The sequence below is a fragment of the Pezoporus occidentalis genome, unplaced genomic scaffold, assembly GCF_034315485.1.
Source record: "Pezoporus occidentalis ecotype Australia unplaced genomic scaffold, CSIRO_AGI_Poc_V1 ctg94, whole genome shotgun sequence".
NCBI lineage: Eukaryota > Metazoa > Chordata > Aves > Psittaciformes > Psittacidae > Pezoporus > Pezoporus occidentalis.
The window spans coordinates 2,455,012-2,474,843 of NW_026916304.1; the positions used below are offsets into that span (position 1 = coordinate 2,455,012).

Consider the following 19,832-nt stretch of genomic DNA (forward strand, 5'->3'; position numbering starts at 1 on the left):
TTGCTGCTAGCCAGATGTTATCCTGGTTCAGTCTGGCAAATAACTGTTTTAGGCACTCTTTCTCACACCTCTGAAATGATCCAAACTAAAAACAAATACAAAAGTACCCCTTTGCTCTAATGTCTGAAAATCAGAACCAATACAGATGGAATCATTCGTGTGTCCCTTCCTTTACTCAGTCAAAGCTTCTTCCAAAGCCTGCTGTAAGGAAAGACAAAGGAATGTTGAGTATTACTCATGTCCTGAAAGTATCTTGAGAAGATCTGCTATTTCCAGATTTGCATAATGAATTGCTATTTTGAAGTACATTCAATGATTCTTGATGTTAATGATGGTTTTAGTACTTAGCTTTCTCTTATGTCACCAGCTTATTACCCCTACAGATTCAGATTTGTAAAAGTAGTAATAAGCAAAGGAGATTTCAGCAGCAAATACTCAAGATGACCTGAACATCCCATGGGTTCATCTAAATTATTCAGCATTAAAAAATTTACATTAACGTCTCATGCAGGTGTTAGTGACGCAGCAGTCACTAACAGATTTCCAGTGAAGTTAGAACTCAAAACACAGTCAACATGCTGAGAAAATTTATCTCTAAATTCATTTACGGCTTCTGCAGCTCTGAAAAATCCAAGAACTGTATTTTATTTCAATACTGTATGAGTAAGGTTTTGGCATTATGGAAGTAGAGAGTCTTTTTAAATAATTCCATTAAAACTGTTACATGTAAATCTTTCCATTTTGATGCCAGAATTTCCTCATTGTGATTCTTAAGGGGATTACATAAGATATAGTTTTAAAATTGAAGTTTCTTTTCATAGGTTGAATCATTCCTGATCCTACTTTCCACAGGTGTTAGCTTTTGAGTCTTCTAGCTGCTTACAACTGATAAGCCTTTTTGTTATTTTGTTACTTTATGATTTATGTTACACAGCATTCACTGAGAAAAGTATCATATAGTAATTACCTGACAAATCTTTATTAAAATTGAGATCTCAGTATTAATCTATTTGACTTTTATTGACTATTTAAGTTCATTGTGATGCTCCTAACCAGGCATAGCAAAGAAAAAGCTCACTCTTGTAGCATGGAAACTAAAATAAAGTTATGTCACGGCTAACCTACCAACCATAAGAAAACTACAGTTCCTGCCTCTCTGCTGGCTCTGTGTCTTTAGTTTTGATCACACAATTATGACCTTTGGAGGTTTACAACACTAACAGAGTAGAGTAGATTCACTTACAGTTTCACCCCGCTGCCCTGGATGCCCAGGCAAGCCGTCTTTTCCAGGTGGACCCTGAAATTGTAGGATACATAAATCATTTGTTAGCCATCTTTAATTCAGAAAAAAAAAAAGCATGGAATTAGCTGTAAGAACCTCTGATCTTGGTTTTGTTTTTTTTTCTAGACTAGTCTTCAGTACAGTTCAACTGCTCCTACATCAGCTAACTATAATTTTAATCATACATTTTCTTTGTGTCCTCCTTGATGCATGCATGTTCAAAATGGATTTCGGTAAATTCAGAAACCATGGGAAGAACCTAAACTTCCATTTTTCTTTGCTTAATGACTCAGTTAACACAAAACTAAGCATGACAAGAGTATTTGATGAAATTCCAGTTTTGGCAATGGACATAAAAATAAAAAAAAATGCATGGGTAAAAAAAAAAATGACAGGCAGTTTGATGCTTTTGTGCTTACTCTACATGAGCAGAAACATACTGGAAGAGCAGTAAAACTAATCTAAGCTGCAGCTCAAATGTACTATTACTTCTGTACGTTTCTACTACTAATGAATGTCTCTTTCCTCTTCAATTTTCTTCCTCAGTTAATCCATTGTTAAAAGAAAAGATACACCAGCAAAGTACTATTTCACCTAATCGCAGTCTGTCATCTGGACATTGGCATCAACATGCTACAAGAATTGCAGTTTAATATAGTATGCTGAATATAATACATGCTGTATCCATGATCATTTTGAATATGTGACTTCTTGTGTTAGCTCTATAGCTCAATAAGCATATTTGTAATCTATACATAAACCACCCCTTACATAAATCTTCTAATATTCACTTCAGAAACACTGAAAGAAAAATAATGTTCCTACTGTTGCACATAGTTCATTAAAAAGATACTTACTGGAGGTCCCTTTGGTCCGGGGAATCCAACAGGTCCTTGAGGCCCTTGTGGTCCCTAGTATAAATGTAACAAAACAAGTGAAGTTTTAATCAGGTTTTTATGCCACTGGATTAAAAAGTTTGCTTAGATGATAAAATATATGCACTTCAGTTATAAAATCTATGAACTCTGTAGATAATGTCTGGTTGTAAGTACAAAGCCTCAGCTCCACTGTGAGATAAATACTGGTAGCAACAATTCACATAGACATTTAATTGCCTGAAAAAGCAATAAGAGATTTCCCCCCAAAAGGATTTCTTGAAAGCAATACTGCCTGAATAGGAATGCAGTAAGGAAAAAGAAAATGTATTTCTGCATCTGCACCTTGAAACTGTGCATAATAGAGTAGAAATCAACTGTGAGTAAAAAACATTGTTTTCTATATTTTACTGTTAGTTGCACTTTTTTCTCATAAATTCCAACTGTACTGACCCTCACATCTTGAAGCTTTTTAAGGAAAAGATCTGCATTTTTTTATTCACAATATGGCTTGCAGATTTCAAGTCACTGGACTGACAGATAAAGTGAGGGAAAAGTGAAAAAAAACACTAGAACACTACCAGCATGTTATCAAAATCACATTTTCTTTTTTGTCATCAAATTTCATTTTAAGGGTACGGATTATTTAATACTTATATATCTGGTACCAGAAATAGTCTCAGTGGAGTAGAAATGAGTGTTTTATTTTTTGGCTGACACTCACCCCTACTGGGAAGCAAATAAACACCTCACACTTATATTACACAAGTGATATGAGATGTGATGCTCTGAGGTTCTTCATCTCTTTGATCTAATCAATTTATCTCCAGGGATGCCTTCATCTTAGATTGATCTGCTCACTGTTTTCAGTCTCCACACAATTTTGTTTCCTCATAACCTCTTGGAGCTGTCACAAACTCCTCCCTTCTTGAGGCTCTGCTACTGACCTTCTGGTAGAGTATCTCTGATGTTCCTCCACAGTGTAAAACAGCCTACAGTTCCTTTCTTGGACTATGCCTAGTTCTTTACATCCACCATCCTAGTTAACTCATTCTTCTTTTGAATCCCAAATTGAATTGAATTGAATTGAATTGAATCTCTTTCCTCCCCCTGTGTCTGTTTCTACTTGTCAAATCATTCCTGTTTCATCCAAACTTTCCACTTCATCCTGCTGTTCATGTTCCACTTAGTACACTGTCTTCTGCTTGATATAGAAGTACTTTCAGCTTCTCACTGCAGCATCCCTTGGAGTGTTGCCTTCCATATATACTGGCTACAGTCCAGTCTTCCAGTTTGCAACTTCCCTTCTGTTCTACACTACTTCTCCTCCTTACTCCAGGAATCACTGTCCTGATTACTAACCAGGTCTCTTGGACAGTTAAGCAACATTCTGCTTCAGGAATAAAGGACGTAAAAACATTAAAGGTTTTTAGTAAGTGAAAACTTTTTTCATTACTACTCACAACTGCTAAGAAGAAACAACACAAAATTAACCTTATTTTTTTTCTGCAGACACACAAAGTGAAAATTTGAGATTTCCAGAACACACTCATGCCATGCTCTTATTAGTTGCATGAATGTTCTTATCTTCAGTAAACCACACAATCAAACCATGTGGTCTGATCCTATACTAATTTTTCCTTTTTCAATTTGCTAAGTCATTCTAGCAAAACCACTTTGCTGTTGTTCTGCCAGACTTTTTATACCAAGCATACACACATTCAGCAAGGAAAGAGTGTAACACATTGACATTAGGGAGCAGGGGAAAATGCAAAAGGAGGCCCCTCCTGAAGAGTAAGAGTTGTGGAGAACACTGGAACTTGGGGGTGGGTGCTGAGGAAGTATTTATAGATTCTCTACATGAAATAGGTTAGCACTTTAATGAAACAAGACTACACAAGAAATGTCTGTTAAGCTTTACAAAATACTTTGGCAGAAAGCATGTCCTCTTAAAATAGCTGAGTTGGTTTTCAAGTGCTGCTATTACAAATCTGATTTATTAATATTGTTTTTCTATATACTGCTATGTAATGGGCCGACTGTATACTGGATTTGGTTACTGATTGGTAAGATACTAGCAAGCAGAAAATTTTATTTTAGCAAGCACAGTAAGATTTCTCAAGCGTGCAGAAATTAAGTTGAAGGGAATTCTCAGCTGATCAGAACAGAAAAAGATCAGGCTCTTCAACAAAGAAGGTTCTGGAGGTGGCCTGAGTCACTTGCAAATCCCATAAACAAGCTGCAGCAAATGGGGCATTCGTAAGAGCAGAAGCTGGTAAGTACAACTGAAATTTGCATGGATATATATGAAGTGCATGGGTATAAACAGAAAGTGCATGTGTATTCTCTGTGTCCTCTATGTACAAAACTGAGCTACAGATGAAAGAAGCTTTCAGCAAACTTCAGCTCACAGCTTTCTGAAAAGCATCATTTGAATTGTTTTGTTACTTCTGGTTACTCTGGTCAAAGAAGGGCAAAGACATGCGAGGGAGAACTAAAAATAAAACAACACCCCCTCCTCAAATCACGCTCCTAGTTAGTGGAAAGAACAACATGTACATAAATAGCTTTCACATACCCTTTCACCTGGTGGGCCAGGAGGACCATCATTGCCTGCAGTACCCTAGAAAGGAAAGACAACATGTTCAAAGATTAGACCTCTATTTTATTTAAAATAAACAGGCTGTAGCCAATCTATACAGGGTGCTTGACAATTACCTTAGGACCTGGTTTGCCAGTGGGACCTCTAGGACCTCTTGAGCCTCTTGGACCCTGTCAATTTAACAGAGATGCACTTGCTGATAACTATTGGATACTATAATCAAATCAGAATAATTCTTCACAGTTTAGTGGAGGCAATTAATATTGGAAAACAAAGTGAAAGTACATACTGTTGGTCCTCGTTGTCCTCTGGGGCCTGGTTTGCCATGTAAACCCTGTAAAGTTCACAGAAATCATCTTAGCAGACACTGTATTTGTGAAATAAAGTTTTTTTTTTTCTTACTGAAGTGGAGGCAAAGTGCAACTCCCTTAGGGTTAAATGTTATTTTAAGGATCTACTTTGAATTTCAATTTACAGTCCTCAATAAAAAAGATTATCTTTCTGATTTCACTGGGACTTGTAGCTAAATGTACTAAATTTGTCTCAGAGTCAGATTCTGCCATTAGAACATTTTAAACTATGTTAAAATAGTAACGAAGATAGCATGCAACAAGCACAGTCCCCTAAAGGACTGGGCATCATTTCTAATGGAGTAGCCTTAAAGAAAAAGTTCCCAGGTTCTCACAGACAGCTCCATGGAGAAAATAAAGGGGAAGCCTCCCTTTTTTTATAACTGAAATAGGGACTATAATACCTACCAGGATTCTGCACAGAGATACAGAACTTGTACAGAGATACAGAGCTTGCAAGAATACCAGCCCTTAATTTTTTGTTTCAATGTATCTCCTAATCATATCCAACATATTTCTTTCCTTACACTCTGCATTAGTATTGCTGTGCATTTTAATGCAAAGAAGTTTAAAATTCAAGAGAGTATTCCTTGGATAGAAGAAGGAACCTAGTGACTTCTGCTTTCTGATCTCTGAGGTAAACATGACAGCAACAGAAAATCAGCACAGATGTGTTAGCATAAAGCTTGCTTTTATTTGAAATCAATTAAATGCACACACCAGTTTTCTTGAGGGTTTTCATGTGTGTGGGTGTGCAGGGAGGGTTTCTATTGATTTTATTACACTTATCAAAATTAATATTATGTGCTGTTCTTAGAATGCTACACAGCTTGTGAACTTCTCAGGGACAATTAGTGTCCTTCCTAGTATTGCTATGTGTGGTAGCATAAAACACAATGATACCCTTTAGGCAAGATTAATAATAACACCTGATTCTCATTACAGAATTATTTTATCATTGATGAGCAGCTTATACTTACTACTTATGTAAGCTACACTTACTACATGTAAGTATACATGTAGTTAAATTCTATTAATTATGTGGTTAGTACCCTAGCTGAATTGAAAGCTTTATAAAGGCCTGATAACAAACCAATATAATCACATTTTTATAATTTGAAGTCTGCTCTTTGATATTGTTTTGCTTTGTTTTCCAATCTGGTATCTTTATTAACAGCCATGTCTCATTTTTCCCAACAAGGATGAAATGAGTATCGGTTTATTGCTTGCGTCTGTCCATAACAACATATCTTTATCTTAACTAAATTAATACAAGAACAATTTAAACTATACATAAGCAATCCATATGCAACTGGATTTCATACGTTTTATCTCAAACCCACGAATTTCTGCTTGTTTTGTGCTGCAAATTAGAATATATTCCTAGGAACAACAATATAAATTATTTCAGTTTCACTTTAAGTGACTATCGTCTATGAATTCTGACTATGTTCTAATTTCATCACCTTTCTAACAACAAATTGTGCTACGGTCAATTAACCTTTAGAGGCAGGAGCACAGTGACCTTTTTCTAACTTATATTTCATTTTTATAGTTTGAAGAACATGCATAATAGATTTCCCCTTACCTGCTCCAAGTAAACAAAGCAGCAAAAGCTGTCATTTTATGTTTTTTAATGTATGCACATGTTCTTCATGTTGTCTAGTATATTTTGCATTTTTGAAGCTCTGCCTATAAAAAAGCTTGCGGCTAATCAGAATTCCTATAAAATACAAACTGAAGTTCCTTGAAGGTAAATTGCATGGTAGCAGAATAATTCATGGGATACAGGAAAATAGTCTTTGCCAACTCATGCAGCTATACTGTCAAGAGAGATGCTTCAGCAAAGGCGATTTCTTTTCTCCTTTTCAAATGTATAATTATGGTAGCATAGGCAACGAAAAAGTGTCTGAATTCCTTTATATTCAGTTTAATATCATAAAGACTGAGATTTAGGATCTCGGTAAGCCTCTGTCTTACTTAGCTGTAGAGGTTCATCTTAATCGTGAAAAGCCTGTTTTCATAGTTCTTTATAAATTTTTAGATGTGTCATTCACTTTCAGTGAGTTCCAAAAGTTAATTATCATGCCAAGCATGAATTATCATACCCTTGCGCCTTTCTCTCCATTGGCACCTGGAAATCCTGGGAAACCAGTTGAGCCCTATGTAAGAAATCAATGCAAATATCAGAGCATATCAATAGCAAAACAGTAGCATAGCCAACATTTAATTTCTATGAAAAACACTCCTCCAGACTCATGTACATTGTACATGTCAAACTTACAAGTGTGATGGCTCTGATGAATAGCTATAAATTAACTTACCATAATGCCTCAAGTCCAGAATGCATTAAAAAAATCAATGTATACAATAGACGTTATTTGTCATCTTATGAGACAATAAAGTATTAATTAAATCTGCACCATTTAAAAAAAAAAATAGTAACAGCCATTAGAAATATCCTGATCATAATGAAGAGGAACAAAAAAAAAAAAAGGCTTCACCTTACAGTAAAATAATTCTTTTACAAAGTAGCTTAATTCAAAATGATTATAAGGCTGCAACATCTGAATAGTGGTGTGATCCTCTATTCACATTACTGACCTGTAAATTACTTCATGTGGTTTAATCCCTAGCTTGATTTAACTGATACCTGCAATTTGTACACGTGCTTGTATGTTAATTTCATAATCAGAATTTATGAGGAGATTATTTGACTTGAAACTACTTCCAGACATTATTCCTCCTCCTTTTTTATCCCCTCTCCTTCCACTAACTGCCCAGTCTAATCTGAACAGTACTATTTTCTTTATTTCTGGTATACAGGTCCCATGGGACAGCAGACTTGTTACCTGCCAAGGTGTTGTCATTAGGGACTTTGGGTTAAATTGGTGACAGACTTGATAAAATATACTTTTAAGTGACTGGAGATGAAAATCAAAGCAGTCTTTGGTTTGGTTGGTCACTAGAACTACTGGCCAGACTCCATGCTGTGATAATGCATTTATATCTGTGCAGCTTCCTATTGCTAAATGTGGCAAATTAAACGAATATAACAAAAATTTCAAATAGAATAACTTGACACTCTTCTTTAAAGCATGAACTTTTTTTGTTTGTTTGTTTCTTTGGGTTTTTTTTCTTTTTCTTATTTGTATTTTCTCCTTCGTGAATCTCATTTCCCACTATCATTTCAGTTGTTCATTAATGACTTAGGGGCAGTACAACTTGACTGAAACTACTTCTAGCAAAACTCTGACCGATATTCAATAGTGGGAGAAAAGGAAGAGACTTCCTGACTTTTCTTCTTTTTAATTCTTCACCACTTATAACTTAAAATGTGAATAAAACTGTGAAAATTCTACTCTGTGAAACCCAGGCATATTCTTTATAATTGAAAGGCCAGAGGAAAATAACAAATTCTAATGATCAGCCATGAACAAGCATGACCTGGTTGTATATATATTTACAGTACTTTTTGTAACTGTGTTAGTCAAGAGGGACCAGACAACAGAAACAGTGAAAATTAACAGATAATGGCAGTTCTCTAAGAACAAGTCTGAGAAGGAAAATCATGAAAAGCAAATAAATGACAATAAAAAGAATGGTGTAAACCTTCTTGACAATACCGAGGCAAGGCTTTGTATTTGCTTTACACAGCTAATACGTTTTCTCCTGCTTCTTTTTTTTCTCTCTCTCCCTTATGTTAACTTAAACTGGACTGTGAGTTTCCAAACAAGTCTCTGGTGAGTTGATGTACTGTAGCTGTCATTACTCTTTCTTGGAAGTTTAAGCAACAAAGTAGAAGAGCAAACAGTGAACATAGCTTGAGAACTATTTTCAATTTTAATGTGGTAAAAATTCAATATAATGAAATTCTTGATCAATTCCTTGCTGAAAAAAGAATCAATCAACTTTTATTTGAAGTGTTACATCATTTTTGCTCTTAGAACTGAATAATGTAAAACCTCTTTGATCTCAGACTTTTCAAAAGACATTTTGAAGAACAGAGTGTCTGAAATCTCAGACATCTGAGTTAAGAAAGAGAAGCAAGAAAATGTGTCTCTCAAGGGTCTTCGTTTTCATGAATACTTTCTATAGATAGTTGTGTTCAATGGATAAACATTCTTCAAACAGCACTTGACTGAAAGGGCCAAACTACAGGCCAGAGTCAGAAAAAACACTTTGCTTAGCCAGCTGTAATTTTGACTTTGAAAGTAAAAATAGATCCCAAAGTAAAGTGAACATTTTGCTGCACTTTGATTGTTTAGTTGTGTAGAAGGGGTAGAGGATTGTTTTAGTTGTGATACTTCCCTGTGTGAGTCTTCTTTGAGACAATCTGGAGATGCAATCTTTCCCTAATGATATCCTCTACACTGGGAAATGTCTACAGAATTATGCTTTTATTCCATTTTTTTCTTTCTTGCTAATCACAGAAAAGAGAGCTTGCAATTCATTTAGTATGCCCACTGCCTAAAGCCATGTTAGGATGACCTTCCTCAAAATACGTTTCATGAAAATATATTCAAAATATAAGCCTTCATTTAAACCAGAAGCCACCTAGATGGTTTTCTATTGCAATCAAAAAGGAAAACACATAGCTAAGGATAATGTAGGCATATAATTCAACTAAGGGGTGCGTTTTGACATGTTTAACAGAAGCAAAAGGAAACCGTGATGAAAATCATAAATTACGTTTCAAAGAAAAGTGGCTTATTCTATGGAAGAAGCAGTAATTCCAGTAAATGGAAACCTTGTACCATTCCCATCAATATCAGTATCCATTTAGTGGTCAAAAGAGTGCTCGCCCTCTTTCAGGCATATCAGCAGTTCCTTTGTTTCCAAATTCTTGTTTAATGCACACCAGTCTAAGTTCGCACAAAAACACAACTCATGAGAGGCTGGCAAAGGTTTGAAGGCAGTCTAGTTAACAGGGAAGATAGTGCTCCTGAAAGAGCTTGCCTTAGGGAATCCAATGTTTTTAAAGATTTTACTTCATAACATGATTGTCAAGAAAGGAAATGTGAAAAATGGCCCTTGCTCTGATGCCCACACCCTTTCCCCAAACACAAATAAAATAGCTGCTCTTGTAACTAATGTCAAAGCACAAGATACACAGCTCATTTACAGCTCACCTTTGGACCTTGTCTTCCTGGATACCCTGGCAATCCAGGTACACCAAGCTTACCCTGAAATAAGAAGGCAGTATTAGCTTTTATTTTATCCTCCTCAGTTGTTCAGCAAACTTCTACAGAAAATAATTTTTTTCCACAACTTAGAGTGATGATACTTCATGGAATATAATATTCAATTATTTCAATTTATCATTTTTACTATTAAACACCGCTTTACTTAGTTCCCCAAACTTAAATAACATTCCCTCTCCAATGAATGAGTTCAGCAAAATCAATACCCAAGTGTCTTTTCTGCCTTGAAGTGCTGCATGGGGATATAGGGCTGAGGTCATTAAACTATTCTCTAATGAAATCAGGGTGTTAATAGGTTTAAGACAGAATAAATCCTTTTTAATTTATACTGTGCTGCTCCATTTTTCACAGATTTTTCATGAAGAATCCATTTTTTCTTGAATAGCTTTAAAATATTTGAGACTGATAAACCATAACCCACTGACTATTGTTGACAACAGATTTATCAACAACTATTATCAACTTGCTATGTTCAGAAAGGACAACAGGATGAGCAGTCTGATCAACACTGATGTTAACAACCTAGAAATGAAACACAATATCCTGCCCCACTGAGATGTTTTCTTCATAACTCTAGAGGATGAGTGAGGGTTTGCCACTTTCAAAAGCAAGGAAAAGCAGTTTGTCTTTAAAATATCCCACAAAGAAAGGTGTGAACCTTCTTGGTAATACTGGGACAAGGTTTCTTATTTGCTTTACACAGCTAATAGGTTTTTCTGCTTTCTTTTTTTTTTTTAGGTCTTTGCCTTTTTTTTTTTATTCTTCAGACTATCACATTTTGGAGAAGATCTCAATGGAGCAGATATGTTTATCCAGTATAAGATGGTACTCTAAGATAAGGAAAAAGAGGAAGGAGAGACCTGGATGGGAAAAGAAATTTGCTCAAAGAAACATGTTTATTCATTAAAAATGTAGCACATGAATAAAGATGTTGTATATCATTATATTCACGTAAGTGCATGTGTCAGGAACAGACATTATTTTAAAGAAAGTTATGATTTATGGAAATATTACAATGCTTCCAGTTCTGTGTAAAACCGAAACAAGCTGAACACATTACAATAAACAGAATGTTCTGCAGCATGATGGTGTGTCAAACTCTCGCAAAAATCAGTGTTAGTTTTGTCCCTGATTTTATGATTAAGCAAGCTCAGTTGCTGGGTTTTGAATGAGGGTATGGATTGTTTTTTTTCTGATGTGTTCTTCATTTTTATTGGCACCATACCTGGCATATCCTTTATTAAGCAAATCCAGCCTTTGACCTATCTGGGCAAGAGAGTTTCCTTATCACAGGATCATTTGAAAATAAAAGAGACTACTCTGGCACTTTCATTACTACAAAGAGTCGTATCTTTGCCTTAAATAAGTCACAGGAATGACAAGGGAATACAACACTGATAACCAGTCTTGCAAGCACTTTCCTAATACTGTAGAGAGATCTAAGAGTTCACAAAGATTATTCTAGTCTTTGTGCTAAAATAAATATCACAGAGCCAACATCACAGAACTCTTCTCTGACACTGACACACTCTGCTCTGACCAAGTACCCACAGACTATCCAGAGAAGATGCTTGACTTACAATGGCCATGAAAAGGTATAAATATTTGTAGAAAAGGTAAAACTTTGGGTCTAAAATTCAAAGCCCAGCTACCAGTGTTATCAACACCACTATCTTTTTCAAGTATCTGATAGTTAGGGCTCCAGATTCTGGACTTGTCAGACTGTGACTCCCGTATATGTCGCTGTGAAGAAGAAATGCTTGAAAACACAAAACTATGTTCATATTGAGTAATTTCAATAACAGGAACTGAAAATAACTCAAATTCATATTTAAAAAGTAACAATTATAAAACAAAGTTTATTTGGTTTTGGTTTGGTTTACTTTCTTTTTACTTAGGTTATAAAGACTTGAGACTCTTTTGTACGTGTTCTTAGTTAATTATTCTGAAGATATCATGACAACAATACGCATTTTTGTCAGCTCAGTGATACAGAAAATAACCATTTCCATGAAACGCACAGTTCTTTCTGAAGAATACAAATATATTGTGAGTGAAGATAGTATGACCCTTAGTACTGTTTAATACGTATAATATGACCCTTAATATTGTGGATTGGTTTTGCTGATCTAGTTAAAACTGAGTACATTGGCTTTCTGGTGTGAACTCAGGTTGGATTCATGCAGGAGAATAGTTCTGAGTTTCCTTTTTTATATGTTCTTTGATTTGTGACATAATGAATCAATTCAATGACCTAATAGGTGGTGAGATATCCTGCAAAATTGTGGAGAGAGCAGTGATTCATAAATAATTTGCAGTAGTTAAGTAAACCTAAGAATAAATCTTTTTATCTTTTTTTTTTAAGAGTGAACTGAGTTTTTTATTATATACTTCTCTGAGAGTTTATGAATGACATTATTCTGACATTATAACCCTAATATCTTTCTAAAGTTCTACTAATGATATACTTGCAAAAAGTAGCAGCTTTTGATGAAAAGAGAGCTTGTTCCAAAGTTTGCTGAATATATTTTTTAATTTCTTGCAAAACTCTTAACTGCGAACCTTATTATCTTTTTAGTGGAACCAAATAATTACTAAGATTTCAGTGAATACTTTCAAAGACTGTACATAGATAAAAAAGACAGAATAATCCATCATGATGTCAGATGGGATATTGCTGGAAAATAGTAACTGTTTCAATTTCAGAGATAGCAAAACTGAGAAAGAAATGTAAAATGCACCTCCTGTCCCATTCTCTTTAAGACGGAACTAGCATTAAGGCCACAGTTAAATAAACAAAAAAAAAAAACAACAAAAAAAAAAGGGGGAAATATTCTTCCCTAGGTTCTCACTTTAGTGTAATATAGTATACGCATTTCTGAACCATCACTTTTATTTTAGCATTCTTTCCTACTTATCCAACATTCCACTGCTGAAATCACCTTTGTTTTCTGATGCTGTCACACAGTGAGATATGGTACCTACACATGCATTCCTCAGCCTCATTTCCTCCTTTGTGTCAATCTCCAGTGTTTTTTGTTGAGGTCAAGATTCTACAGAGATTTGTACTTACCTTTGAGCTTGTTCTCTCCTATTTTTCATAACACCACCCTTTTTAACAGCCCCTTTCACTTTTCTCCAACCCTACTTTGGATTTTTATTTTGTTTCAAACAATCTGCATGTCACAATTTATTATAATATGACTGTGAATATTGATTCATTCTCCAGCAGCTCCTTTAAACTCCTTTGTGCCCAGCTATTTTCTTTACATCATGTTTCCCTTAGCTGGCATGCACTGCATGTAATATGGAGTAAGGATTTAGCTGCCTTATGTGCTGATGAAGTACTATAATGCCTTTCTGTATACTTACAAATAATATCAGTGATTCCCAGTACTTGTTCAAATGTGAGCTCCAGTGATCTGCCATAGTAGTGTCTCATAAAGCCTACTGTTAGGTAGCTAAAGATTTTGCAGATATGAAAACTTTTTTTTTTTAGTGATGAAGAACATACCTGTTCTATGTATGTTATGAGGCAATTACATGGTTATTTAGTTGATATCTGACTACTGACCTTTTCTCCAGCTGGGCCAGCAGCACCTGGGTCCCCAGATGGACCTGCTCGACCTTTAGGACCTTCTGGACCATCTTCTCCTCGTGGACCTGGCTGACCAACTTCTCCCTGAAACACAACACATTAGAAATATGGCCTTTGTGCATGTATTAAAGAGCCTACCCACAATTACTTGAAAATAAGTTTCCAGTAAATGTAAAAAAAGATTAGAATCAAAGAATCATAAAATGGTTTGTGTTGGAAGGGACCTACAGGGGTCATCTAGTACAACCTCCCTGCAACAGAGACACACTTTCAACTAGATCAGGTTGCTCAAAGCCCTACCCAATTTTCAATGAGGAAAATACCACTGTGTATGTTCATTATATGAATGCATATATATATATATATATATATTAGGCACTGAATATTACTTTCAAGAGTGCAAGAACCCAGTCGCTCTGGCTGAAGAGAGGTACATCTGGAAACAGTGTATTCTTATTCTCTCTTCCCTAAATTCTCCTGAAAGCACTCTGCTAGTCGATAGAAAGAAGAATGTCTGTACTTAAGTACTAATGTGGATACCATCTTCCCAGTTATTTATATATACAGACACCAGATACAGGCTAGAAGCCTCTTGCGAGAAGTTATTTTAGAACCTCCACAACACTTTCTATGAAAGAAACTGCTCATTGGGTTAAATAACACTTCATTTTGGCAGATATTTGCAATATGCTATGTTGGAATGGAAACACCTTTATCCTAGATAAATTAATTTTCCTCAGGCAAATACTAGAGATCTTGGAATATGCTTGGAATAAGCACAAGCTTAGTGAAAAGGATATCCAAGACTGATATTCTCTTCCAACTTATAACCCTGCCATTATTGACTCACAAGAACCAAACCTCTGGCTCAAATCTGTGCATGTACAGAGAACAGAAATAATTTGAGCTACTAGCTCTTATGTCGTTTTTGGTTTACATTTATTTGTTCACTGATCCTTTCAAAATAATAACACTGAAACTTTTTAAGAGCATATGGGTTATGAGTAAATGCTTACCCGGTCACCTTTAAGGCCCATGTCACCTTTAAATCCTGGAAAACCATCTTCACCCTAAAAAAAGCAGAAATGCATATAATGACTTTTAGTAACAGAGAGGACTCTTTTTGTCACGGATAAAAGAAGAAAATACATTCACTACAGAATATACTTAGCAAATATATTCTGCAGTGAGATGGTCAGACCCCAGCGAATCCAATATGGCTGTTGCTATTTCAGAGAAAGTATATCAGTGCATTACACAGAATTATTTTTTATTCAAAAGTTTCTAATAACAACTGTTTAAAGCTGTTTAAAATCTGCTTAAAGATGCAGACAATACAGTTCTCCTGTTTTACTATGAGTTATCGTGCAAAGCTCTTTTTTAACACCTAAGCTTTTTTTTTTGATAATCACTCTTTTAAATAAGGTCATCCATTCAATTAACTAAAAAAAAAATTGGTGGCAAATTATTCAGTGTTTTTCTTCTTGATAGCAGGATCTCCTTTTGAATTAATTTTTCTTTTAAACTAGTGTCTTAATAGAATAATGAAAACAAAAAAAAAGGCTGGTTATCACACCTTAATTAAAAAAAAACCAACAAACAAGTATTAGTGTTTATAACCTAAAAGAAGAAGTAGTCACATGTAGTAGTTCAATCTCTGACAATACTCAGCCCTACCTACTTTCATTGGATGACATGATTGAAAGAAAGTAGGAAAACTAATGGCCATTACGATTAAATCCATATACAGTGGCAAAATGGGTGCACACTGGTGTTATTCCTAGTGGGAATTACTTATTTACTCTGTATTTACTGACGGAGAATTTACTCTATGCATTTTAATAGGCCTCCATGCTGAAGGTGAAGCAGACAGTACTCTTGACAACTTTCATTTATGCCATTAGAAGTTAGTTTAGATACAAACAGAAATCTCCAGAGTTGCTCAGTGAAGCTGTTCACGACTTGATCTAGTATAACTGAACAGCTTTGGGTTTGCTCTTTCTTAGACTGTATGTAGTTGTATGAGTTCATCATACAGCTACTGTTCTAATATCCATACAACAAAGATTATTGACTGTGTTTTTATTGGATGCTTTCTTATGTCCTGGGAGCAAAGGTCTTTGTGATGAAAAGCACTGAAATGTTCAGTATTTTTTAATATGCTGAAGCAATATTGCTAATTTAGCAGCTAAGTAACATCTGGACTGTCAATAAAGCCAGGAAAGAGTGCTACTGTGCTCCACATTACTGAAAAAAAGAACCCAAACAACTAAACAAAAAACTACAAGATGGACTTTCTGTTTCGTCCTCACTTCGAAAAAGAAGTTTGCATTTCGCATTCCTGTGCTTACAAAAGCTTTATCTTCTCCCTGTCAGCTAGTGAGCCAGATTGCAAGGCTAAAAGCCTTGATTTTGCTCAGAAGCAGTCATAGTGCATGAACAAATAACCCTAGAAAGGGTGACAGAAATAGATTTGCAGTAAACAGCTCAAAATTGGTGAAGAGACAAAAAAACAAAGAGGTAACCCATTGTGATTCACTGAAAAAATATACTAAAAAGCCTTCTAAAAGCAGGTTTCCCATGCTTTCTAAAGAGTAAAACTAATCTTTATACAGTCATTCCACAGATTAAAATTTCAGGGTAGTCTTTCTTAAATTTTAGAAAGAGATGAAAAAGAGCGCAGAATACATGGGAAAAAAAAAAACTTTAGTTGTGTAAGTTGCTCACTTATGTCCATGGTCAATAATAATTGAATGAGAACACTTTGCAACTTATCAGCAATGACTGATCGCACACTAGCTACTGTCCAAATGGCTTTCAAAGGAACTGAAACTCTTCTTCAGCTTTCACAGTGAGGTTCCAGCTACTGAAATCTACAAGAGGATGATTTTATTCTATGTGGGAGGAGAGAGCTGAATGCTCTATTTCCTCTTCTGCTGCTAACAAAGAATAAAATAGCTGGAGTTCTAGTCAGATTTACTACAGAGACAGACGCCTCTTCTGATATGCCTTGGACCATTCCAGATCTACAGAGCCTTTCCTAAATGATCAGTGTATTTATTTCTGTCTCTTACAGTGATTTCCCTCATGTAATGGCATCTGAATAATGTCAGTAAAAAAGGCCTGTGTAATACTGTGTGGACAATCTGTGAAATGTCTATGTGTGACCTTTTGGAGTATTCACTAGAATTCAGTCTCTTATTGCAACTGTGAGATCAATACAGAAATATTGTGAAGATCACGATAATCAGTATTCACTGATACACACACATACATACACACGCGTATCAAGCTTATTTATATGTGAGACCTGTATTTTGTCCTAGATGGATATTAATAGTTTAATAAGGAACAAGAAAAAGGTGGGGCTTTTTGAACTGTCCTGTCCCCACAGGTATTAAGCACACTCTTTTTTATCCTAGATTTAACGAGCAACTTTAAAATAAGTATGCGGATTAGACAGACTGTGGTTTAGGAAAGCCTGAAAATGTACAGCAGCTCTTGGCATCTGAGCATGAAAGACAGATCTCTAGGGCTGAAATCAAGGTTTTTCAAGAAGACTGAGTCTTCTGCTTTAGAAATAGCTATAAATATCTGCATAGTAGCCACCGGAGCCACAAGGCTGAATTTGCCTGTGCAGTCAGGAAGTACGACTAATGGTGTTTGTTATCTGTCTCGTTCTGAGTGCTGAGGAAAGTGGGAATTTAAACAATTCTGGCTGTAGCTTTAGCCACTGTGGACCATCAGAAGTCAGTATAGATCGCAGTAGTTGGTGTTTGCTCTAGTAAGAGCTCTACATATAGAATTAATGGTATTGGGAGGATGTAAAAGCTTTCTTCATGTTCATATACATGCATCTGGCTGGGGCTGTCCAACACTCTGGCAAAGCCAAAGATCTGAAACAAAAACACCTGTAACCTAGAAAGCCATTGGAAGATGTATATTAAAAAAAAAAAACAAAATCTAGCCTACTGCTTTTTCAAAACAGGTAAAATAGCACTATTGTCACCACAAATCTCTCTGAGGCACAAGTTTCTTAGTATCCACTATAGTATTAACAAGAGAGGGGATGCCTAATTCTCTACTGTAAGAGCACCTTAGAGAGAAGTTACTTAAACTGGAGCAAAGAGAATCCTAAACCATTCTAACAACTGAAGGGTTTATATTCACTTTGTACCAGTGTAAATAACCATGGAGGTCACTGACATGAGTTGGGCTTGGTAGGTCCCTAGGGTAAGGCAAAAATAAACTCACTGCTAGAAGAGAAAACACACTGCAGTGAAGGAGACAGAAGACAACACAGTGAAAAAAAGGGAAAGGAATTAAAAGTAGTCAGATTTACCTTTTCGCCTTTGGATCCCTTGAGACCACGGACACCATCAGCTCCCTAAAGAAAGAATATAAAGAATTACCCACATGCACATATTCAAAAAATGGTGGAGGGAGGAATCCAGTAATTAAATCTTACCTTTACACCACGAGGACCTGGATAGCCAATTGGACCCTGAGGACCTGGAGGCCCCTAAAATACATTGGAGTAAAGAACCTTTGTTTGTACAGTACTTGGTCAGCAAGCAGTTCTATTCCAAGTCTATCTTTGTTCTTTCACTATAATGCAGCATGAGTGAGACATCAAAACACTTGGCTGCCTGCCTCTAGGAAAAGTCGTATCACATATCAAAAGTCAAGTTCAATATCACTATAAAATGATTAAGAGAATTATGAACTTGGTTCTACTTGTATATTTCAGAAAAATCTATCCACAACATAAATTATCTGAAACAATGGTCATTGGGAAAAGTAACAAGCAAACAAAACCAATCAGTGTCTGAGGATGCTTCATTGATGATTCTCCAATGTCTGAAATGGACAGATAATAAAATCTTTCCCTAATGGGGCCTTTCCAACTGTCTTCTCACAACACCTCTAGACTGCTAACATCTCTGAGAAATAAAATTTTCCATCAAATTTGGCTGAAATTGATCAGTAAATTCAAAAGAAATAAGGAACAACTGACAAAATGGTCACACACACCTGTACTTTCAAAACATAAATGCTCTGTGTAAGCTTCATTTTCTCAAGGAATCAGGATAAAATCTACAAGCCTTTAACAGAGAACATTTTGGACACAAATACTAATATGCTGGTTTCAGTGGAACTGTACTTTCTGAGCTGTTTATTCATTCATGCTATTTATTCAGACTATATTTCAGTATTGCCACTGAAATCAGTGCTGGAACTGAAACCGATTTCAGCTGCTATAAAGGGTGCTATTCTGGATAAATGAAGTCAATACTGAGCCAGCAGAAAGATTTAAAGAGCTCCAAGATATTCAGTGCTTCATAAATAAATAACTTTTCACTGGAACTGAATTAAAGGTGACCTCAAAAATACAATGAACATGCATGCGTTTGTACAAGGTTCTGAAGAGCCCTTGTCGGTACTCTATACAATGGAATTGTAAACTGAAACTATTTGCAAGTTATTTATATGAAATGCATGCAATTTTCATTGATTGTCATTCTGTCAACTCTACAATCAGTTTTACTTTCAAAGTTTAATCTCTATAGTATTTAGAATTTCCATAATATTTAGAATATAATAAATGTTTTTGTCTGTACACAGATGCTTTGAATGCGCCATGAGTTTTCTAGTAACTTCCTAAACAGTTCTTGGAGCAACAATGTGTCATAAAGCTGAAAAACTGCCAAAGCTTTTCTTGAAAGCTATGCAAATAAATGGAAATAAATGGAAAAGTTTTAAAACTCACCAATGCACCTTTATCTCCAGACTGACCCTCTTTGCCAGGATGACCCTGATTTAAAAGAAACATATCTGATTTGTGAAATACTCATTTTTTGGTAGTAACATTTTATTATAAAACTGCAATTATTTAAACACTTGAATTTCAGGTCACTCAT

At 35.5% G+C, this 19,832-nt stretch overlaps 1 protein-coding gene across 7 annotated transcripts in view; it reads right to left on the reverse strand.

The window, feature by feature from the left end:
- Window positions 1–19,832, reverse strand: part of COL11A1 (collagen type XI alpha 1 chain) — a 156,263-nt gene that overhangs the window by 56,159 nt on the left and 80,272 nt on the right. For all 7 annotated transcript variants that reach the window (XM_062606099.1, XM_062606098.1, XM_062606101.1 and 4 more), the window contains 12 exons: window positions 19,682–19,726; window positions 18,380–18,433; window positions 18,254–18,298; window positions 14,928–14,981; window positions 13,888–13,995; window positions 10,242–10,295; window positions 7,218–7,271; window positions 5,049–5,093; window positions 4,876–4,929; window positions 4,736–4,780; window positions 2,140–2,193; window positions 1,244–1,297 (listed from right to left, as the gene is read on the reverse strand). In XM_062606099.1, the coding sequence (XP_062462083.1) occupies window positions 1,244–1,297; window positions 2,140–2,193; window positions 4,736–4,780; window positions 4,876–4,929; window positions 5,049–5,093; window positions 7,218–7,271; window positions 10,242–10,295; window positions 13,888–13,995; window positions 14,928–14,981; window positions 18,254–18,298; window positions 18,380–18,433; window positions 19,682–19,726 (666 nt within the window). The remainder of the gene's footprint in view (window positions 1–1,243; window positions 1,298–2,139; window positions 2,194–4,735; window positions 4,781–4,875; window positions 4,930–5,048; window positions 5,094–7,217; window positions 7,272–10,241; window positions 10,296–13,887; window positions 13,996–14,927; window positions 14,982–18,253; window positions 18,299–18,379; window positions 18,434–19,681; window positions 19,727–19,832) is intronic.